The following is a 24,060-nucleotide window of genomic DNA, read 5'->3' as shown; positions in this document are numbered from 1 at the left end:
AGTGTACCTTGTAAAGCTCGTCCTCGCTGGCCTGAGGAAACTTCTCATGTAGAGAATCTCTCAGGACCTTGGCTGTGTAGCGCATCCCATATCTGTGGGAGGAAGGAGAACGCCTGAGTGTTGAACTCCCATCACAGAATATAAAGTACCAGAGAAAGAAATCAAACTGAATCAATAAGTAGCCAAATCTGGTGAGAGAAGACGTGAGCCGCCAACAGCTGTTTGATTAAGTTGCTGGTGATTCAAATGAATTGCACTGAGAATGAAAAGGAAGCTCTGCAGAGTGCATATGAAGGGCCTCTTACGGTAATTTATGCAGGTTGCTGGTGATTGCGTTGAGCAGGCGGTCTGTGAGGTTCTTGAGGTTTACGATAGAGATGTCCAGGCGACGCTGCACTTCTGGGTGGGCCAGGGCCTGCTCTGCACTCACTTCATAAGGCAGGGAGCTGGGGAGAGGAGACAGAGTATGTTGTGTCTGTATAGATGTACGTTTCTCAATGGACCTCTTGAAGCCAATCAGAGAGTGTCGGCGTACATATCTTTAAAATACTAGTCATGAGAATATCAAGTCAGTACATTCAACTAAAGTAAGTAAATCAGTCTGCATAGTATAAGTATTTCTTGCTGTATGCAGACCTCGTGGCCAAGCTAAAACTGTCTAGTCACCTCTAGTAGATGGCTCTCTATAGGAGAATGAGTGTGTGTCGCTGTGATACTACATTTGCTCCTGGTTCAGTGCTGACCTCTTGTGGCCGGTCTGGGTCTCGGTCTGGTTGACCCAGCTCTTGTAGATCTCGCAGGGGTCCGTGCGGATGCTGAGGGTGCGGTCCTGCAGCACCTCTCTAATGGCCGGCCCCAGGATCTCCTTCAACGCCGTCTGACCTCGGGCATGGCGGTAGAAACTCACCAACATCTTAATGACTGTGGGGTTACCAGTCACCACCTCCTGGGGCTGGTCCACCTTCCACCTGAGAGGGAGGGAGTGAGTGAGAAAGAGAGAAGTTGAGCTCAGTGGAACTTGATCCTCTTGACAGCCTGTGTGTGTGAGAATAATGTGTGTACACTGACTTGATCTCATGGCGCAGCGCGGTGGTGAAGAGCTGCAGCAGCAGGTAGGCCTCCCTGCAGTCGGAGCCGTAGTTGAACAGGGTGAAGATGACCGTCTCCATGAAGAGAGTCGTTTTATTCTGGGGCATCAGGAAGATCAGCTGGGCCAGGTACAGAGGCTGAGTCTGGAGAACACACACACTTAAATTAAGCAAGCCATTGCAGAAAACTCAGTACAGGCCACATACGAGGGGGCAGATAAAATAGTCGACCCTGTATCATTAATACCTACTTTAAAAAGTCGCTTCCATCAGCTCACCTGTAGCAGATAGAAGAGGTGCTGGTAAGCCTCCAGTTTCTCCCTCTTATCTTTGCTCAGGGCCTTGAGTCCCTTGCTCTTGTCCAGAGCCATCATGTCCGACAGCTGCTCCTTGTTCTTCTTGGTCAGCTTCTTGCAGTGGGAAACCACCTCCTGTAGTCATGATAGTTAATCAAATATATGGATGAGAAGTGTGATGGACGACAGACCCTTCTAGGCACCTTCCAAATCAAAAATGAATAGAACTTCTGAAGCCGGTGTAGTAATAATAGAATGAAATAGGCTCCGACCTGCAGCGTGACACGGTTGCGGACAAGCAGTCCTATCTTGAGGTCCATTAGGTCCAGGTCAGTCTCCAGCTGGCGGTTGGAGCGAATGGTCCTCACCACTTCCTCCCTCATACGCAGCAGCTCCCCCTCCTGGCGGATGTCGTTGTCACCCATCTCCAGCAGGTGGGCAAACTTCCTCACTACTGACAGAGGAGGGGTAGTGGAGTGGACTGGAAGAGAACAAGATCACAGTGTTAATACGGGGGGGGGGGGTGTGTCAATGCAATTGAGACTAGTCCAATGTATATACCAAGTCTTTTGCATAACACCAAAGTTATGATAATTGTAAAAATAAAAACAATTGTAGGAAACCAGGCAGACTTGTGAGTGGAGCAGTGGCCACCTACCTAGCATTCTGTATTCCTCACGGGCCTTGTTGGCTCGGAAGAATGCCTGGATCTTTATAATGGCGCCCACCTGTAGAAGAACAACGGTCAGGCTACATTTCAAGGTATGTAGCCATTTTTAGAGCTGAGGGTTTGTCTACAGGGGTGATGGTTGGTTGCACTCACTTGACGTCTGAAGAAGCGCCGACGAGAAAGGTATTTCCTCCGAGCAATCCACATCTTCACACTGGCCTGGACCTAACACACAGTAAGAACAACCAATGTCAACTTCAACACAGGGTTCGTCTTTAATTTACAAAGATATTATTTAGTTAACCTTACCCTGACCACAGCCCTCCAGTTCTGGTAGAGATACTGTAGCCTCTTTCTGTAGGCTCTCTGCTGTACAAACCTCCTCCAGTGGGACTGGAAACAAACACACACACTGAGCACCTTTCAGTTTTGAAACATGTATTTGGGTATGTAACGTTAGTCTGCACTGTAGTTCTATGCGTTCTATGGTAGCTGACCTGGATGGTGATGATGGCAGGTAGCTGGGTGTTGAGGAAGTGCAGACGGGCACCCAGCCTCTGTCTGAGGAGGAATCCCTGGGCCCTGGCCTGCAGCTGCACCACCAGGCCCTCACTGGCCTTCCAATGCACCTCCCGGCCGTGGGCAGCAGTTACACTGCTCAGCACTGCCTGTAGAGGGAGACAGACCACAGAGACAGTCAGCCATAATAACTGTTGGCTTATCTAATCAATACAAACTCTAGCTCTTCAGCCATACTTGTTTCTACTGAATTTACAGGTAATTCTGACCTGTATTTCTTCGTGGCCCAGGAACACTGTGCACTGGACAAAGCCCTGCGGTCTCTCCCAGGTGCCCTCCAGCTTGTGCAGGTGGAAGTAGTAGGGGCTGTCCTCAGTCTTGGTCTTCAGCCATGGGCTCCGGTTGTCTCCTAAGTCCAAGTACATAGAGATTATGGCTTGTCACTAGCTAGAAGCTTAAAGGTAGACTCAGTGTTAAGACGTTGCCAGGAGCAGCACCGCAGATACTGAGATGAGCGCGATGCAACATAGTATCTGCGCATGAACACGGGTATGCTTCACTCTGCTACAATGTAGCGGCTACGGGACCAAAACAGTGGAGACGTTTAGCCTCATTCTTCAACTCTGTTGTTGCTGAAATTGACATTTACTTTGTGCGTCGCTGAGTCTACAGTTAATCCTGACCAATTGTGAGCAGCTAATATGCTACTAAAGTGCATAGATCACCACCAGCATGAACACAAGTGAATCACGGTAGTGGGTACGGACCTCCCACAGATTTGGCTCCGAGTAGGGCGGTGAGTTCAGCCTGGTACACTCCAGCACATTCTGCCACCACGCTCCGCAGCGCCACCTCTGGCAGACGCAGGACTCGCAGCGTCTGGGATGCCTTGCCCTCCTTCACCGCCTGGTTCACGGCCGCCAAGCCCAAGGACACTGGCCAGGGAAACACACACAGTTAAGATAACGGTATACATTTTGTGACAACATGAATTAAAGTTGTTGTGAGGAAACCCATCAGGATAGAATTTCACCATTGCTTTAAAAAGATGATGTGGAGGGTATCATGCCAACTCACTCTTCAGGGCTCTTTGAGTGTCCTGATTGGCTCTTCTCACTCCTTCCTGAATGTCAGCCAACCACAACTCTGCTCCTGGGTCACAGTTCACCTGTGATAGGACAAGGCACAGCACTGAATAATGAACCACAAAACCTTGTTTAGATTCCCTGTTTTAAACTATTATTTCTTCCTGGCTGACATACCTCAGCCTTCTGCCTCCGGGCTCTGGTCAGTACGTCATGGTAGCGGCGGGCATTGAGTGTCGTCACCTCCTCAAGGCCACTAGAAGGCAACAGCAGTGCAGCCAGAGTCTTCTGAGGGTCGCCTCGGCACAGGGCCTGGTTAATCAGCCCGATGGTGAGGATCTCTGGGGACAAACAGGAAGCAGACCCAGTCAAATACAAGGTGTTTAGGTTGTTTTAGAATCAAATAGCATCCAACAAAATATTGCTGTCAATGGACCTAAACCCAGTGTTTCTGGGAGTTGGTGTCCAGTTAATTTAACGTACGGTCATGCTCTTCCTGTGCTGCTGCATTTACAGAGTTTAGTCCTCTCTGGAGATCGTTCCACGTCAGCAGAGCTCTCCCAGCCTTCCTCCTCTGATCACCCAGCTCCTCAAAGTACCTGAGGCAAATGACAAAGGAGTTCGTTAAAGTATACAGATCTGCAACCAGGCTACATGGGGACAACGGAGAATTGTCAGGAGAGTGGTACTGTAAACCCACCTCTGGACTAGGCTGTCGTCAATATCGGCCAGACCAGCTGCAGGGCTGATCAGCGTGGCACAAAAGGCTCCCACATCTTTGGCCTCCACCGCCTGGTTGATGAGAGCCACCGCCGAGAGCATCTCCACTGCTACGTACAGCTCCTCCTGCTGCAGGTCCCCCTGCAGGCACAGAGGACCACATTCACTTCAACTAGTTTACATACAACAAAGTTATTCAAGTTCAGTAACCTGGTCAGTTCCCCCTATATTTCTATATTACTATATAGACAATAGAAATATTCTATCTATTTTTTTTTTTATTAAAAAATGTTAATGGAACAGTCTAAGACAGAGTTGCAGAGAAAGGAGTTGAGTGATATGAGGGAGATTAGGTGGCCATGGTACTTGACGGGCCAGGTGGGGAACTGTAGCCTAACCTACCTGAGGACTTTGTCGCTGCAGTGGGGCCAGTTCACTTTGGTAGAGCGCTGAGGCAAAGGGGTAGACGTCTGGGAGGTGGGCATCAGGGTCCATGAGTGCACGAACAGTCTGCCTGGGCTCCCCAAGGCGCAGAGCCTCATTGATGGACCTTACAGCTTTCTGCACTGAATAAACACCCACACTTTGTTTGGATGGATCTACAACAGAACATTGTGACTGCAAAGGACCAGTCATTAATATACTTACGCACACATGCAGCACCTCAAGTCACTAGAATTGATATAGTGCATGCCCCTTGTTATAAGAACTGACTACGATACAGTATTTAGTTGAGTGTGTACTAACTTGTCTGGTTGCGCTGGGCCTCCTCGTTAGCCACACACACACCCTCCTGCAGCTCATCTCGCTCAAGAGGGTCCACACAGCCCAGGTCCTGCCACATGTCAGTGAGCAAAGGTCAGGGGTCAGTGTGTATATGTGTGTGTGTGTGTGTGTGTGTGTGCGCGGTGTTAATGTGCAGTTTCTCACCAGGGCCTTCTGTTCACGGTCAGTGGCCAGTTGCTCCAGGTACCAGGACCCGTGGTCTCTCTGGAGGCCCCTCAGGGCCAGACAGGGGACCTGGAGGGCTGCCAGGAGGGCCAGAGAGTCCCCACAATCCAGGGCCTCGTCCACCTGCTCTATGGCCGCACGCACTGCAAACAGTGACAAAAATATTTGATTTAGTTCCGATTTTTTCCCTTCATCTTCTTATTTATCTGTTTGATGGTTAAGTCCTACTCACCATTCACTTTGTCAATATTCTCTTGAATCTCACTTTGGGTCAGGTATTCCTCATAGATATCCTTCTCTTCTGAACCTTTACACTAGAAATTCAGTACACGATTACCATCCTGACACCAACAGAAACTCTGTATCAGGGATATGGCTATAAATGCATTTTTAAATGATCATATTAATTCAGTCAGTCACCTTGGTGTAGGCGAGAGCCGCCTTCTGTGCCCGTGCCTGGCGCAGCATCTCCTGGTAGACTGGCATCAGGTGCGCTTCCAGGTTGGTGAGCATGGCGCTGGGATTCCGCAGGGCCTGGGCAGTGACCTCCACATGCCCACTCTCCACCGCCTCGTTGATAGCTATAACTGCAGCGTGGACTGGAGGGAGAGAGAAGGGAGATGAGGCAACATTTTGATAAACTATTCAAGGACAGTGAAAACATTGACTCTTAGATGACAGTCGATGACCAAGGAACTTCAATAGTATCTGATGCGTCTCTAGGCGTTTCAATTTTGGAATCCCATCCATATCAGTTTAAGTAGAGTACCAATGTGCCAACAGACAACCCCTTGTCTAAAACTAACACATTTTGGGCCAGTGTGAATTCATATTTTAACTTGAAATAAGGTGTATTTTCTACATCTGAAAACATCAAAGCAAAACATCTGTGCCTCTACTTACCAGCAGCCTCATCCACTGTTATCTCATTGGCTAAGATTCCCCCAATCTTGCTAAAGGCTGGCATCTGGATGCCATATTTGTCCAGCTCCCGTTTCATGTTGTTAATCTCCTCCTCTGGAGAATAAATATTACCCAAAAAACACAGGAATGAGAGAGGAATATTAATGATATTTTCCCCTTAATTAACCCAGTTACCAGTTGTGATTGAATAGTAAGGGGTTACTAAGTAAGACTCTACCTGTAAATTTGACCTTGCCACAGAGGTCATGGATCTGAGGGGCCAAACCTAGTCGGAAAAGGTAGAGGCTGAGAGCATGGATGCAGTACACAGTTCTGGGCATGTTCTTCTTATCATAGATGTCAGTGGTCTCTGGGTGGAACATCTGAAACAACAAGGACAGGTTAGGTGCAGTTCAGGTGTAACAGTAAACAAGATTGTGACTGTTATACGTGAGGAGAGGCCTAAAAAAAGAGTTTCTCCCTTTAAAATGTACCGTTGGTAGTCCGATCTCCGCCATCGCACTGCGCCAATGGTTGATGTTGTCCGTGTGGCGGAACTGCAATCCCATACCCTGAGGGAGAAACATATGATCCGTTGGAGAAATCTGCATTATGACACCTCTGATATTCAGCTACACTATTCAATGACTTTGAAATAGAGTATTATGCTTGCTCAGCACTAATTCACATTCAAAGGAGTTGGTTTTCAATCACAGTCACATGTGAAAAGACATTAGAGCAGAAAAGCAGGTACTCGGGAAAATAGGTTGTTCTAAAGGACCACGAAGGTAAGCAAGAGGCAGAGTTATTTTTCAGAGAAAAATAAATGACAAGACTGTCAAAAGATCCAAAAGAAAGTTTCTCAGCAGGAAACTCAGTCTTTCTTACTGACAGAGGCATTTCAGTAAAACCATAGGGCTGCGAACAATAGAACAGACCTTGAAGCGTTCCTGGTCCAGGTCATAGATTTTTTTGAGGGGGATTATCTTGGGGGCAAAACAGTGGCCTAGCTTGGCCAGCAGCACCCCGTTCCTCAGCCCCTCCTCCAGTTCAGTCGGGGCAGGCAGCTCCTCGTGGAGACAAGCTTCCATCCACCTTGTAAAGAGAGAACATACGTCTAATGTCAACTTACTAGCGAATATTAACGCAAGATTTTTCCAAGTATTGCATGTGATGTGTTAAAACATGAAGTAAGAGCAATCAGATAGTTGCTTTTACAATTTCCTGCAGACAAGTGAATTGGCCAATTATCTCAAAAGACCGAGGTAATGACAGTGTCAGGTTGGATATTATATGGATATTAGCCTGTAGTTTTCCTTACCTCCACCAACCAACAGTTAGGGACCGTCAGTGACAAATCAACATTTTCTAAATTCAATAGCTATTTAACCATTACTCCTAAAACTGGTTCTAGCTAACCCGATGGCATAGACACACATTGCACACATTTTTTAAATGTAGATTTACATCTCACACCATTTTAATTATTGACATTTTTGAATTTGAATAGCTCATTGGTCATATGACCTACTAGACTCAAACAAGGTTCAGAATGTCCACTGACTACCTTTCTATATTGCACAACCTTTAGTTTGTCCATTTTCATCTCACATGTTTTTAGATGAATTTCTCAATTTAAAATCCCAAAGCTCCTTGGTGATGTGACCTAGTGACTTCAAACCAGGTTCAGAATGTCCACTGACTCTGCCTTCACACACTGATGTTGGTCTACTTTCATCTCATGCTATTATACTTAAATCTGTAAGCTTTGCAGGCCTTTATTTTACATGAAAATGTTCCAACCTTGCAATAACTGTTATATGGACACTGAAAAGATCCAAACATGTCTGTGGTATGGATCAAGGACAGGAGAAGTGTTTGAACAGAGGTGCTTAAAGGAAGGAGCACAGGTAGGCTTCATGAAAAACAATGTTTCATATACTCTTTTTAAATCACAGCAATAGGCAGTGATTTGTCAGACAGAGTGAGCTTGATAACATGAAAGAATCCTTTTTATAGCATCTCTTTTATATACTGTACATTAAGACAAATCCTTCTATGTTGAGTATTAGAAAACAGTTTACAAAACCTGATAATGACTTGATATTTGAGTGCATTCGCAACAAGCCACCCGCAGACAACTTACAAAATGCAATAGTGCATTTGAGGGTTCGTTTTCCCAGATTAAAGTAGTTGACGTATGGCCTACTATTTCTAACTTGGAAAATAAACGTCTAAGTCTTTTGTGAGTAAAATCCTTTTTCCAAAATTGATTTAGATACATTTTTGTGAAGAGGTATGAGGGTAGTGATATGGGTAATTTAATAGTAAAATCATTTAAGGGATCAATACATTTCTATATTGCTTCCCCAGTATCTGCATGAACCATCAGGCCAAGTGTTTTTGGTTGACCCTGCTGTACAGAAAGAGGAATCAGAACACACTGCATTCAAATTCAGGTCTTAGTTATTCCATTGTACTGGATCTAATACATACTAGCATTTTACATAAAATATTATTACACTTATGAATGTATGACATACTGTAAAAAAAACTCACTGCTGGCTGTCACTTTGAGACATGCGCAGAGCAGACTGGAAGGGGAAGGGTAGCTCTTGACTTGAACTACAGGGGTTCTCTGTAAAGAGAGTAATCCAAAAGGCACAGACACACCCTTTGACTTTCAATTGGCACAGTTGACCTGTTTGTATTCTCTCCTGATTGGCAGTTTGACTAAAGTGCCAGAGGTAGGAGGAGAGACATCCTCCTTTGTATTCATGGGAACAAATATTTCCTAACACTTTGGATCCTATTCTTGGACAGTTAGAAAACACAATGCATCAATGCAAAAAATAAATAAATGACTAATTACTGTCCATGAGTAACCTCAACCTTGTGGGTCTGTGGGCCAATAAAGTGCCAACTCAATTCTACCAGAGTAGTCCCTCATGCCCCTATGAACGGGGACAGGGGGCGATAGTTTTTAATCTAAACCAGACCTTTTTTTTTACTGAAGTACACTAACCTGAAATTGGGGCTCTTTTCTTGACACACAGTAGCAGTTAACCAGATTAGAAGTGGAGATCAAAAAGTAGATTGTTGTAAGGGTGTATTACATCCTGTGCTGCCACATTGTCATATCCATTCTGGATTCTGAGTGGTAAAATCATAACTGAATAATGCCTCTTTGTATGTGTATACATTTTCCACCAAGACAGAACTGCCAAAGAGGGTGGAGGTGCAATCTACTGCAGAGACAACCTGCAGAGTTCTGTCATACTATCCAGGTCTGTGCCCAAACAGTTCGAGCTTCTACTTTTATAAATTTACCTTTCAAGAAATAAGTCTCTCACTGTTGCCGCTTGTTACAGACCACCCTCAGCCCCTAGCTGCGCACTGGACACCATATGTGAATTAATTGTCCCCCATTCATCTTCAGAGTTTGTACTGTTAGTTGACCTAAACTGGGATATGCTTAACACCCCCGCCGTCCTACAATCTAAGCTAGATGCCCTCAATCTCACCCAAATTATCATGGAACCTACCAGGTAAGGTAGAAGCCCAAATCCATAAACTCGGGCACCCTCATAGAAATCATCCTGACCAACCTGCCCTCTAAATACACCTCTGCTGTCTTCAACCAGGATCTCAGCGATCACTGCCTGCATCTGTAATGGGTCCGCGGTCAAACGACCACCCCTCAACATTAGAGGTCGACCGAATATGATTTTTCAACGCCAATAACGATACTGATTATTGGAGGACCAAAAAAAAAAAAAAAAATAGCAGATGCCGATTAAATCGGCCGATTTTTTTACATTGATTTGTAATAATGACAATTACAACAATACTGAATGAACAATGAACACTTATTTTAACTTAATAGAATACATCAATAAAATCAATTTAGCCTCAAATAAATAATGAAACATGTTCAATTTCATTTAAATAATGCAAAAACAAAGTGTTGGAGAAGAAAGTAAAAGTGCAATATGTGCCATGTAAGAAAGCTAGCATTTAAGTTCCTTGCTCAGAACATGAGAACATATGAAAGCTGGTGGTTCCTTTTAACATGAGAGTTCAATATTCCCAGGTAAGAAGTTATAGGAATTAAAGGACTATTTCCCTCTATACGATTTGTATTTCATATACCTTTGATTATTGGATGTTCTTAAATGCACTTTAGTATTGCCAGTGTAACAGTATAGCTTCCGTCCCTCTTCTCGCTCCTCCCTGGGCTCGAACCAGGAACACATCGACAACAGCCACCCTCGAAGCAGCGTTACCCATCGCTCCACAAAAGCCGCGGCCCTTGCAGAGCAAGGGGAACAACTACTCCAAGTCTCAGAACGAGTGACGTTTGAAATGCTATTAGCGTGCACCCCGCTAACTAGCTAGCCTTTTCACATCGGTTCCACCAACCTAATCTCAGGAGATGAGAGGCTTGAAGTCATAAACAGCGCAATGCTTGAAGCATTGCGAAGAGCTGCTGGCAAAACACAGGAAAGTGCCGTTTGAATGAACGCTTACGACCCTGCTGCTGCCTACCATTGTTCAGTCAAACTGCTCTATCAAATCATAGACTTAATTATAACACGAGCCTAGGTCATTAATATGGTCGAATCTGGAAACTATAATCTCGAAAACCAAATGTTTATTCTTTCAGTGAAATACGGAACCGTTCCACATTTTATCTAACGGATGGCATCCGTAAGTCTAAATATTGCTGTTACATTGCACAACCTTCAATGTTATGTCATAATTACGTAAAATTCTGGCAAATTAGTTTGCAGCGAGCCAGGTGGGTCAAACTGTTGCATATACCCTGACACTGCGTGTAATGAACGCAAGAGAAGTGACAATTTCACCTAGTTAATATTGCCTGCTAACCTGGATTTATTTAAGCTAAATATGCAGGTTTAAAATATAAACTTCTCTGTATTGATTTTAAGAAAGGCATTGATGTTTATGGTTAGGTACAGTCGTGCAACGATTGTGCTTTTTTCGCAAATGCGCATTTGTTAAATCATCCCCCATTTGGCAAAGTTGGCTGTCTTTGTTAGGAAGACAGTCGTCACAATTCGCAAAGAGCCAGGCGGCCCAAACTGCTGCATATACCCTGACTCTGTTGCAAGAGAAGTGATACATTTTTCCTTGTTGAAAGAAATTCATGTTAGCAGGCAATATGCAGGTTTAAAATATATACTTATGTATTGCTTTTAATAAAGGCATTGACGTTTATGGTTACGTACACATTGGAACAACGACAGTCCTTTTTTGCGAATGCGCACCGTTTAAATACAACGCAGGACACGCTAGATAAACCAGTAATATCAACCATGTGTAGTTAATAACTAGTGATTATGATTTTTTTTAATTTTTTTTAATACAAGATAAGTAATGCTAGCTAGCAACTTACCTTGGCTTCTTACTCCATTCGTGTAGCAGGCAGGCTCCTCATGGAGTGCAATGTAAAGCAGGTGGTTAGAGCGTTGGACTAGTTAACTGTAAGGTTGCAAGATTGAATCCCCAAGCTGAGAAGGTAAAAATCTGTCGTTCTGCCCCTGAACAAGGCAGTTAACCCACCGTTCCTAGGCCGTCATTGAAAATAAGAATGTGTTGTTAACTGACTTGACTAGTTAAATAAAGGTGTAAAAATATATAATCGGACAAATCGGTGTCCAAAAATACAGATTTCCGATTGTCATGAAAACTTGAAATCGGCCATTCCGAATAATCGGTCGACCTCTACTCCAGACGAACTTCAATGCCATACAACTCTTCTTCCGTGGCCTCCAACTGCTCTTAAATGCAAGTAAAACTAAATGCATGCTCTTCAACCGATCGCACCTGCCCGCCCGCCTAGCATCACTACTCAGGATGGTTCTGACTTAGAATATGTGGACAACTACAAATACCTAGATGTCTGGTTAGACTAAACTCTCCTTCCAGACTCATTAAGCATCTCCAACCCAAAATTAAATCTAGAATCGGCTTCCTATTTCACAACAAAGCATCCTTCACTCATGCTGCTAAACATACCCTCGTAAAACTGACTATCCTACCGATCCTTGACTTCGGCGATGTCATTTGCAAAATAGCCTCCAACACTCTACTCAGCAAATTGGATGCTGTTTATCACAGTGCCCTCCGTTTTTTCACCAAAGCCCCATATACTACCCACCACTGCAACCTGTATGGCTGGTCTCGTTGGCTGGCCCTCGCTTCATATTTGTCGCCAAACCTACTGGCTCCAGGTCATCTATAAGTCCTTGCTAGGTAAAGCCCCACCTTATCTCAGCACCCACCCGTAGCACACGCTCCAGCAGGTATATTTCACTGGTCACCCCTAAAGCCAATTCCTCCTTTCCTTTAAGTTCTCTGCTGCCAATGACTGGAATGAACTGCAAAAATCACTGAAGCTGGAGACTTATCTCCCTAACTAAGATTAAGCATAAGCTGTCAGAGCAGCTTACACTACATGTAGGACAGACATTCCCACATACAGTATATAAAAAAATAAACATTTTTTATTTAGCCAGTTTATAACAAGTATATATCATAATACTTCTATTTGCAATCGCAATTTATGTTCAACAACTGAGATTTTCAGATATTATTTTAACAAAAACACTTTGGTGCTAACAATTCATTCTCTATTGTCATAGATTTGGTGGACTCTCATCTGTGATGACTTCAAGTAAGTACAAATGAAACTGTCACTTAATATTTTTTTCTTAGTCTACAAACACTCTAGATTTATTCACCTTGTTTGAGTCGCTAGGTCACATGACCAAAGAGCTATTGAAATTTTATAATTAGAAAAATTCATGTTAAATCAAGAGATGAAAACGGACAAACTAAAAGGTGTGCAATACAGAAGTCAATGGACATTCTGAACCTTGTTTGAGTCAAGTAGGTCACATGACCAAGGAGCTATTGAAATTCGAATGTAAATAAATGTTTGTACTTTGTTTACGCTCCCTAACTAATTCAACTAGGAATACAAAACGCTGCTCACACTTCCACATGTTTATTAATTTAGAAAGCGAAATAATGTCAAAATCGTTAAGGTAAGACCTGTGCAATTTTTCCAACATCATGACACTTATTTGGAGTATGTGGCTCAAGTGGTTTGAAAGCGCGAATATCAAACTTGAAACTGTCTTTACCTCGGTCTTCAAAAGCAAGTTAGCTATCCATGATAGGGTGAAGTAATACTGATATAGTCTTAAGTACACGTCAGTTATTGTCTGAAACCAACTGAGAAGAAAGTTAACTGTTCTTACCTTTTAGCCTCTTCCAAACGGCACAGGTATTGATAGGCAACATTCTGGACGCGTTGTTCATCCATCTCCTCAGCTGTCAACCGCTCATCTGTAACAAAATGTCAAACAATCATATAACTTTATACAAAGTACCATCTAGCAAGCTAACTTAACTAAATACCGGAGTTGACATGGACTTGAAAAAAGTTACATTGCTAGCCTTGCAAGTTTGCTAGCTACAACGTTACAGTAAGCCGTTAAGGTTAGATCATTTGCTAATGTTACCTGCGATCTATAGTTAGCCACCCACTTAAAACAGGCAAAACAACCAGTTTACTATTTATTGTCTAACAAACTTAATGTTAATTAGGTTGCAAGGTCGCTTAACTTACATCCACCTGAACGCGTTTGTGTTCCCGTATCTCCCATTTTCTTCTTCGACAGATTACTAGCACGTTCTCTCAAAACGCTAGTTATATTTTCTGGTCTCAAGTTATCGATATGACTTTCGCATTTGGATAGTGTTTTAATTAAATTGTCGATGCTGTTCCCACATTCTAAAATAAAAAATGCACAGTCCTTCCTACTGATTCAACTGCAGTACACACATTTTTCTGTCAAATTTGAACTTTGAATATCCCGCCATCCACTCATTGGCTAATCAGAAGCTGTTCTGATTGGCTAATGCAGTTGGTCACTTTGTATTGTGGTACATGAAGTGTATTTTGGAAACGTTCGAAACATACGTGATAACCATAAATAACCTTCTGGGAGATGTTTACTTGTTACTTAAAAAAAAAAATATATATATATATATAATGTAAACATTTTGTAAATAATCATAGCTAGCAATACGACATTTAAGTTGCTGCTTCAGTCTCCTTGTTAATTGTGCCGAAAATAATTTATATGGCCAACTACTCCTCACTTCCTATTTAATATTGCCATAGCAACATACCTGCTACTTCATAGCTTTCCCTGGCTCCACAAACTACTTGGTTTCAAGTAAGTAAGTTAGCTAGCAAACAGGATAAACATCTGTCCATGCTACTTCTCAAAAATGTTTATTTTTATGCGATAATTCTGGCTATATATGCCTAAAATAAATGCCTTTCAGTGAGCTCATAATAGACTTGGTTAAAAATGTATTTGAAAGGACAGGCACTGAGTGAGTCCTCATGTTGTTTGCCACATAGCAAGTTCTCACTATCACCAAAGGAGGGCAGTTCTTTAAGTGTCATGACCTGAGTGAGTGTGACAATCAGACCTTCATAATTATTTCGCTCTCCTCTTTCCATCAGTTTCCTCATAATGCTATACTGTAGCCACCCCCTGGCGAAACCAACATGGCATCTGATAGCTACCAATTACACGAGGGCAGGAAAAATAAGAGTGACGGGGTGTAAAGAGCAAAGGCTGATGTCCTGAAGGTCCAGGTGGACATTGAGGAGCTCACAGCCTCTGGCCACATTGCCCTACAGCAAGGGGACTGTGAAGAAGCCCTCAGCCTCTTCAAAAAGGCCTTCAAAGCTTCCATAGAGGTGACATTACTTTGGCTACTTCCTTGTTGTCCATGTTGAGACATTTTGTCCTGCACCTCACCCATATAATATATGTCTTGCTCAAACTGTAAGAGGGAGAACTGAGCACCTGATTTTAGTGTTTGGAAAATGTCCAGGCAACAAAAACTTGTCTGGTTCCAAGTCCAAATGGATTACAGTGTTTACACAATCTTTATTGTCCCCAAATAGTAATTGGTTTTCACAATGACATACATCTGACAACCCCCATATTTAGACATACTGTATGGAAGAAAGTCAAATATGCTGCATAATGTTCACTGGTACTTTAGCTTTTATAATTTTTAAGTATTCTCTCTTACCATACTCTTATCACCCACAGCTAAAGGAGACCAGGGTCCAGGTGGCATGTGCCTTTAACCTGGGAGCTGCCTACGTGGAGGCGGGTAAATCCCTGAAGGGGCTGGACTTCCTGAAGCGGGCCCAGCCAGGAGAGAGGGGCGAGCGGATAGCAGACCTCCAGTTCAACCTGGCCGTAGCCCATGAGCCCCTGGGGAACCACAGCCAGGCAGCTGTTCACTGCCTCCAGGCAGCCCAGCTGTACCGCTCCCAGGGGGACGGGGCCAGTGAGGGGGAGACCTGCATGAAAATGTCCCACTGTCACCTGCTCCTAAAGGTCAGTCAGCTCAAGGTGTATGTTTTTTATAGTTCAGCTCGAGAATCAAATTACCCTGCCAAAAATCTCAACCCCTAACCATTAGAGGAGAACTGTAAAACAGCAGTAAACTGTACTTACCTTCCTCACCTTAAGCCATTCCAAAATTTAGGTGGGATACTCTCCTAAAGAGATTTAACACCAATCCAATAGATTTCGAGAAAAGCCTAAGCTGTGCTTTTTTATAATGAGATATTACCACCAGGAGATTTGCCTTCATGCACATTAAGATTGTGCTGAGTCAGAATTTAGAAGCCCACCCATATCTTCTGCAAAGATAATAAGATACTTACGCATGAGGCCTAGAATACTCAAGACTGAAAATGGAATGTTACGTAAGAACTATACCACAATAGGAAGAAAACAAGCTTCTCTGCTAAAATAAATGCTCAAGTACTCAAATCTTGAGTGAATTGCAAAAGTTGAATGATTGTTAAATAATTATTTTTTTTTACAAACAAATGGAAATGTTTATTTTTTTATGGAAATAGTTTGTTATAGAAGGGTCCAGACACCTTTTAGAAACAAACAGCAAATCACTTCCTCATCCACGTCGTATAGTATGGGGGCCCTGAAAAACATGAACAAAGGCTCCAAAAACAACCAAAAATGTCATTTTAGAAACGGCAAAGCTCTCAGTATAGTGATGTAGGGCTATAGATGTTTTACATATGAAATCGTGTCATTCCAAACTTTATCCTCAACATTATATTTCCTTTTGTGCGACTTGAGCGATACCTAAATTTAGTTGTAAAAATACAACTTCTCCTTTAATTTTTTGTCAGTTGATTGATTCATATGAGCCATCTTCCTTCTAATGTATTAGGTGCTCAGAAATCATGCTTTGCAATTTGTTTAATCAATACAATTATAACACCAAGACAAATCATGCCATTAACCTTTTTAGATCTTTAGTGAACCTGCCCACCTCCCTCATCTTTGCTGATCACCAGCTGCCACTGATGAAGGGCCAGTCTCTGTCATTATGGTCTGTTTTTTATTCGGACACCCTCAGTTGGTGTCAGAGTCGAGCCACGATTAAATTATTTAGAGAACTGCCAGAGGCAGTGTGTGGGTGTTATCAATAAATGAGTATCATTTATAATAGGGATGTAACGATTCACCTACAGTTGAAGTCGGAAGTTTACATACACCTTAGCCAATTACATTTAAACTCAGTTTTTCACAATTCCTGACATTTAACCCAAGTAAGAATTCCCTGTCTTAGGTCAGGATCACCACTTTATTTTAAGAATGTGAAATGTCAGAATAATAGTAGAGAGAATGATTTATTTCAGCTTTTATTTCTTTCATCACATTCCCAGTGGGTCAGAAGTTTAATTACACTCAATTAGTATTTGGTAGCATTGCCTTTAAATTGTTTAACTTGGGTCAAATGTTTTGGGTAGCCTTCCACAAGCTTCCCACAATAAGTTGGGTGAATTTTGGCACATGCCTCCTGACAGAGCTGGTGTAACTGAGTTAGGTTTGTAAGGCCTCCTTGCTCGCACATGCTTATTCAGTTCTGCCAACACATTTTCTATAGGATTGAGGTCAGGGCATTGTGATGGCCACTCCAATACCTTTACTTTGTTGTCCTTAAGCCATTTTGCCACAACTTTAGGAAGTATGCCTGGGGTCATTGTCCATTTGGAAGACCCATTTGCGACCAAGCTTTATCTTCCTGACTGATGTCTTGAGATGTTGCTTCAATAAAACCACACAATTTTCCTGCCTCATGATGCCATCTATTTTGTGAAGTGCACCAGTCCCTCCTGCAGCAAAGCACCCCCACAACATGATGCTGCCACTCCCGTGCGTCACGGTTGGGATGTTGTTCTTTGGCTTACAAGCCTTCCCCTTTTTCCTCCAAATATAACAATGGTCATTATTGCCAAACAGTTCTATTTTTGTTTCATCAGACCAGAGGACATTTCTCCAAAAAGTACGATCTTTGTCCCCATGTGCAGTTGCAAACCGTAGTCTTGCTTTTTTTATGGCAGTTTAAGAGCAGTGGCTTCTTCCTTGCTGAGCGGCCTTTCAGGTTATGTCGATATAGGACATGTTTTACTGTGGATATAGATACTTTTGTACTTGTTTTCTCCAGCATCTTGACACGGTCCTTTGCTGTTGTTCTGGGATTGATTTTCACTTTTCACACCAAAGTACGTTCATCTCTAGGAGACAGAATGTGTCTCCTTCCTGAGCGGTATGACGGCTGCATGGTCAAATAGTGTTTATACTTGCGTACCACTGTTTGTACAGATGAACGTGGTACCTTCAGGCGTTTGGAAATTGCTCCCAAGGATGAACCAGACTTGCGACGGTCTCAAAAAAATATCATTGGCTGATTTTTTTTTATTTTACCATGATGTCAAGGAAAGAGGCACTGAGTTTGAAGGTAGGCTTTGAAATACATCCAGAGGTACACCTCCAATTGACTCAAATGATGTAAATTAGCCTATCAGAAGCTTCTAAAGCCATGACATCATTTTCTGGAATTTTCCAAACTGTTTAAAGACAGTCAACTTAGTGTAAGTCGCTCTGGATAAGAGCGTCTGCTAAATGACTTAAATGTAATGTAAATGTATGTAAACTTCTGACCCACTGGATCTGTGACACAGTGAATTATAAGTGAAATAATCTGTTTGTAAACAATTGTTGGAAAAAATACTTGTTTCATGCACAAACCGACTTGCCAAAACTATAGTTTGTTAACAAGACATTTGTGGAGTGGTTGAAAAACGAGTTTTAATGACTCCAACCAAAGTATGTAAACTTCCGACTTCAACTGTGTATGCATCAGTCCCCGGTTGAAATGTTTATGATTTGAGTGCATCGGTCAGCGGGACCCCAAACCGATCCAAATGTAACATGCATATGTCCGAAAATCAATTCAAACCTTTACAAATCGCCTGTTTACAATTTGGTGTTGCTCAAATTACTTTCCTTCTGCCTTCCCGAAAATGTCTCTTATCTTTTGTGACATCTGTATCTTCCTTCTCCTTCAGTGTCAAACTTAGCATACAATTGTGTTGACCGTCATTGATCTACAAGTCATTTTGCATGCCGAACAACCCCAAGCACAATCAGTAGTCAAACTGCGACCAGCTTCGCTCGCTGACCAACGCAAGGCATTCCTATTTCTGATCTGGCACATCTGCACTTCACCTTCAGCATTCAGATGTTTGAAAATGTCTTGTGCAATATTAGGCTTTATCACTTGAGTGACAACCAATGTAATTTGCTAGATTATGTTTATCAAATGCGCTGTTGAAAATTGTGTTTTACCGGAATAAAAGTAGCCTAAGCTATCATGGGACACACTGCTCTCCTCTGGCTATACATGCTGATCAGGGCTTACATTGGGTTTAATTTTGATTGTTCAGGTTCACCATCAGCAATAGTTTTGGTAGTTTTGCTTGAAACAATGAGTAAATACGGTCATTTTTAGATATACAAGGTAAAGTTGATAATTTCTTAATGAGGACAGCAATCACTTTTGCTACCTGCACTGCATGGTCGAAGCGGGAGAAGAAGAGGAGCTCACTCGAGTCCAAAAGGTCCAACTTCCGAAACCAGTCCATTCTGAGACACGGGTGAAATCCAAAGTTGTGCTTTATATTCATTGGTCATGTCATAGCAAATTGTTTACTAATAAATATTGCTACATTACTAGCTAACACTTTTTTAATATGCAAAAATGACAACTGAATTAGTGGGTGATGGGGATTTCAGATCAAAAGCAAGGTAGATACCCAGTTTCCCTTATGGCTCAGCCCAGGTGCCTACATACAACATAGACATATACAGTACATCATTACATCGTTCACACACACACACACACACACACACACACACACACACACACACACACACACACACACACACACACACACACACACACACACACACACACACACACACACACACACACAGAGAAGTCGGCTCAGACAGATCCAGTTCAGAGAAGCCCAGCTCATAAGCTCCATCAGCAGCATATTTTAATTTAGAATGGAAAAGGAATGTGTTTATGCAACAAATGTTAGTGCATTGCATCGAACTGAATCGCATCGATTCGTTCCTCTAAACAAACCGAATCGCACAGATCGTTTTAAACTTATCGTTCCTGTATGGTATTGTAGCCCATGTATCGAATCATCTTGAAGGGTAAAGATGCACATCCCTAATTTTTAAGAGCTGCAGTGTCTGACTGACTCATTTGAGATGTGTAGCAGCCAGGTCTATATACTGACAGCTCACTGACTGTCCTACATAGAGCTGGTTTTGATTCAAGCTGTGTGTTTTCAGGACTGGACCCAGGCAGCTTAGAGCTTCCAGAGGGCTGGGGAGAGCTACAGGATGGCAGGCAAGCTGGACTCAGCCGCCACGGCCTTCAAATAGGCAGGGAGTCACATGCTCCAATCAGTTGACTTCACCATGGATGATATCATCACTGTGCTCACTGATTGCCTCGAGCTGAGCAACAACATCAAAAACCCAGAGTTCCTCGGTAGGTAAACTGTCAGATTAACTGAATTGAGGAAAAATCAAATTAGTAACAGTGTTGTCAGTCAACAATTTGGTCACAGTTTTGTGACTTTATCCCTCAGCCTTTCAGGTAAGGTGTACAATGACCTGGGCCTGAGTTTCTCCCAGCTGAAGTTGTTCCAGGAGGCAGCCTGGTGCTCTGAGCGGGCCCTGCCCCTGGTCAGCACCAGGCCCAAAAGGCTGGCCGTGGTCCTACAGAACCTGGGAGCCGTTCACAACACACTGAGCCAATACCGGCAGGCCCTGGACTACCACCGATAGACAGCCAGCCTGCATGGTGAGCTTATTACATCACTTACGCTGGAGAGTATAGTTATACTGTATTTTCTGCAAAGTTCAGTGCTGTTATGTACTGCATGTAATAATGATATTCCATTTAGCATGCGCTATTCTCCAAAGTACTCTGCGTGCATATTGTTTTTGTATGAGTGGTGCAAGCACTCTACCAACTGAGCCGCAGAGAATCATGTGTGTGTGAGGAACATGTTACCTGAGGCGTGTAGGAGTAATTGTTTAGGCAGAGGGGCAGACCATTCCTCAAACATTTCATTATACCCTGATTAATCCTTTACAGTATCTGGGTGTGTCCAGTGCTCTCCATGCCTCTAATCTGTCTCTGTGAGCAGCTCTCACATTAGCAAGAGAGGTGTGTGTGTGTGTGTGTGTGTGCTCGCGCGCAGGGGTGTGTGTGGCTGAGATTCCACCGAGGCAATCCCATAGGGACTTACAGAGTGCTTACCACAGCACCACTGAGTGACTCACACACTGGTATGTCTTGTGCGTATGTGCATGTAACGGTTCTAAGACATGTTTTTTTCGGCAGCCCACAAGCTGTTGGGGATGTGAACGTAACATAGCTACTTATGCTTTTTTTAAGTGAGTGAAAAAGTGATGACGTTGTCTGTGTCTGTCTGTCTGTCTGTCTGTCTGTCTGTCTGTCTGTCTGTCTGTCCCGTCCCGACTGACCACCCCTGGAAAACCCCAGGTAGGTACTGTCTGGTCACCACACTCCTGACCATCATACTCAGTTGCAGGAAAACAAACAAATTTATTTATCTATCAGTCAGTATCTAGTTAATATACCAACACTATAACCAGATAATATACAGTTGCTTTGCAAAAGTATTCACCCCCCTTGGCATTTTTCCTATTTTGTTGCCTTACAACCTCGAATAAAAATAGATTTTTGGGAGTTTTTCATTTGATTTACCCAACATGCCTACCACTTTGAAGATGCTAAATATTTTTTATTGTGAAACAAACAAGCAATAAGACAAAAAACAGAACTTGAGCGTGCATAACTATTCATCCCCCCAAAGTCAATATTTTGTAGAGCCACCTTTTGCAGCAATTACAGCTGCAAGTCTCTTGTCTCTATAAGCTTGGCACATCTAGTCACTGGGATTTTTGCCTATTCTTCAAGGCAAAACTCCTCCAGCTCCTTCAAGTTGGATGGGTTCCGCTGGAGTACAGCAATCTTTAAGTCATACCACAGATTCTCAACTGGATTGAGGTCTGGACTTTGACTAGGCCATTCCAAGACATTTAAATGTTTCCCCTTAAACCACTTGAGTGTTGCTTTAGCAATATGCCTAGGGTCATTGTCCTGCTGGAAGGTGAACCTCTGTCCCAGTCTCAAATCTCTGGAAGACTGAAACAGATTTCCCTCAAGAAGTTCACTGTATTTAGCGCCATCCATCATTCCTTCAATTCTGACCAGTTTCCCAGTCCCTGCTGATGGAAAAACATCCCCATAGCATGATGCCACCACCATCGTGCTTTACTGTGGGGATGGTGTTCTCGGGGTGATGAGAGGTGTTGAGTTTGCGCCAGACATAGCAGTTTTGTTGATGGCCAAAAAGCTACATTTTAGTCTCATCTGACCAGAGTACCTTCTTCCATATGTTTGGGGAGTCTCCCACATGCCTTTTGGCAAACACCAAACATGTTTGCTTATTTCTTTCTTTAAGCAATGGCTTTTTTCTGGCCACTCTTCCGTAAAGCCCAGCTCTGTGGAGTGTATGGCTTAAAATGTTCCTATGGACAGATACTCCAATCTCCGCTGTGGAGCTTTGCAGCTCCTTCAGGGTTATATTTGGTCTCTTTGTTGGCTCTCTGATTGGGTGGCCCTCTCTTGGCAGGTTTGTTGTGGTGTCATATTCTTTCCAGTTTTTAATAATGGATTTAATGGTGCTCTGTGGGATGTTCAAAGTTTCTGATATTTTTTTGTAACCCAACCCTGATCTGTACTTCTCCACAACTTTGTCCCTGACCTGTTTGGAGAGCTTCTTGGTCTTCATAGTTCCGCTTGCTTTGTGGTGTCACTTGCTTAATGGTGTTGCAGACTCTGGGGCCTTTCAGAACAGGTGTGTGTATATATACTGAGATCATATGACACTTAGATTGCACACAGGTGGACTTTATTTAAATAATTGTGTGACTTCTGAAGGTAATTGGTTGCACCAGATCGTATTTAGGGGCTACATAGGAAAGGGGTTTGAATACATACGCATGAAACACTTTTACGTTTTTTAAATGTAATGTTTTTTTTATTTTTTAAACAAGTTATTTTTCACTTCACCAATTTGGACTATTTTGTGTATGCCAATTACATGAAATCCAAATAAAAATCCATTTAAATTACAGGTTGTAATGCAACAAAATAGGAAAAATGCCAAGGGGGATGAATACTTTTGTAAGGCACTGTATCAACCAACTTCTGGTCTGTTGGTGGGAACTATAATTGTGTGTGTGTGTGTGTGTGTGTGTGTGTGTGTGTGTGTGTGTGTGTGTGTGTGTGTGTGTGTGTGTGTGTGTGTGTGTGTGTGTGTGTGTGTGTGTGTGTTGACTGAAAAATGTGTTTCCATTTCAAGCCACTTTCAATTATCTTGTAGAACTTGTAAGTGTATTCATGTGTTTATACAGTTTCATCACCAGTGTACTGACTGGGCTGTTGTTCCCTAGTGAGTGGAGCTGGCTCTGCAGAGGTGTCTACCGGAGAGCAGGGGAAGGAGGAGGAAGCCCCGGGTCCAGATGGAGAACAGTCACACAGTGACGATGGGAGAAGCATGTGACTCCCAGTCACCGGTGACAAGATCTCTCATTGAGAATCCGGGGTATCTGACTGTGCTGCTAGGGGCAAACAGGCAAGGCATTTAACACACACACTGTCGTAGCAGAATTAGTTAGGTAACATTGATAAATAAGATGTTTTATCTACTTTCATAAATATGCTTATGTGGGAAAAGTCACTTGGGGCCCAGAGAGGGGAGAGGTCAGGATTGTCTTCATATGTGAGGGTATCTGTTAAACCATGTGAAGGGCTCCACAATGTCTGTACACCAGTCACTCCCTACTTTTCCCATTGGGGGGAGGAGTCTGGCAGTGTCTGGAACCATTGTATGTCCCCTCTGATGTCGAAACTTGTCTTTCATAGTATATGACCTAGAGGCTCACTCCTCTCAGGGAGCTTGCCCAGGGGTGGGTTGTATTTGAGATGGGAGTATCTAGAATTGACAATTGATATATGCCATTGGATGAGGTAATGTTTTGGTAATATGAAGTACCAAGAACGAGAAGTAGAACCACGTCTAAGAACGCAAACTGAACGATAGTTTATAGCTAATGCGGTCTGGCTATGGGATACTCCTCTCTCAAGTAAAAGTCTTCCTTTGTGCAGTTTTCCTAAGACCTGTGGTTTGTCATTGTGAGTTGAGAGGGGTGGATCTTTGCTGTGAAAGATCTCAGTTGTCATTATGTTGACACAGAATTCAT

The 24,060-nt window shown here is 43.0% G+C and overlaps 1 protein-coding gene and 1 long non-coding RNA gene across 2 annotated transcripts in view; one reads left to right on the top strand and one right to left on the bottom strand.

Moving 5' to 3' along the window:
- LOC118364524 (ras GTPase-activating-like protein IQGAP3) overlaps positions 1-14,135 on the bottom strand; it is a 19,198-nt gene extending 5,063 nt beyond the window's left edge. Inside the window, exons 1-27 of the mRNA XM_035746130.2 lie at positions 13,893-14,135; positions 13,522-13,609; positions 7,171-7,327; positions 6,727-6,804; positions 6,471-6,615; positions 6,233-6,346; positions 5,750-5,928; positions 5,562-5,643; positions 5,309-5,472; positions 5,126-5,213; positions 4,781-4,944; positions 4,359-4,519; positions 4,142-4,257; positions 3,836-3,999; positions 3,651-3,741; positions 3,341-3,508; positions 2,843-2,982; positions 2,552-2,722; positions 2,364-2,447; positions 2,208-2,279; positions 2,043-2,112; positions 1,657-1,865; positions 1,367-1,519; positions 1,069-1,232; positions 744-968; positions 306-446; positions 8-92 (exon numbers count right to left, since the gene is read on the bottom strand). Coding sequence (XP_035602023.1) covers positions 8-92; positions 306-446; positions 744-968; positions 1,069-1,232; positions 1,367-1,519; positions 1,657-1,865; positions 2,043-2,112; positions 2,208-2,279; positions 2,364-2,447; positions 2,552-2,722; positions 2,843-2,982; positions 3,341-3,508; positions 3,651-3,741; positions 3,836-3,999; positions 4,142-4,257; positions 4,359-4,519; positions 4,781-4,944; positions 5,126-5,213; positions 5,309-5,472; positions 5,562-5,643; positions 5,750-5,928; positions 6,233-6,346; positions 6,471-6,615; positions 6,727-6,804; positions 7,171-7,327; positions 13,522-13,609; positions 13,893-13,929 — 3,510 coding nt within the window. The 5' untranslated portion in view covers positions 13,930-14,135. The remainder of the gene's footprint in view (positions 1-7; positions 93-305; positions 447-743; positions 969-1,068; positions 1,233-1,366; positions 1,520-1,656; positions 1,866-2,042; positions 2,113-2,207; positions 2,280-2,363; positions 2,448-2,551; positions 2,723-2,842; positions 2,983-3,340; positions 3,509-3,650; positions 3,742-3,835; positions 4,000-4,141; positions 4,258-4,358; positions 4,520-4,780; positions 4,945-5,125; positions 5,214-5,308; positions 5,473-5,561; positions 5,644-5,749; positions 5,929-6,232; positions 6,347-6,470; positions 6,616-6,726; positions 6,805-7,170; positions 7,328-13,521; positions 13,610-13,892) is intronic.
- On the top strand, positions 13,179-24,060 carry LOC118364525 (uncharacterized). The gene is made up of 6 exons (XR_004821603.2): positions 13,179-13,305; positions 14,802-15,041; positions 15,403-15,696; positions 20,047-20,248; positions 20,349-20,563; positions 23,251-24,060. It is a non-coding gene; the product is annotated as an uncharacterized LOC118364525 (long non-coding RNA).

The sequence above is a fragment of the Oncorhynchus keta genome, chromosome 31, assembly GCF_023373465.1.
Source record: "Oncorhynchus keta strain PuntledgeMale-10-30-2019 chromosome 31, Oket_V2, whole genome shotgun sequence".
NCBI lineage: Eukaryota > Metazoa > Chordata > Actinopteri > Salmoniformes > Salmonidae > Oncorhynchus > Oncorhynchus keta.
This window is presented reverse-complemented; position numbering and strand designations above follow the sequence as displayed.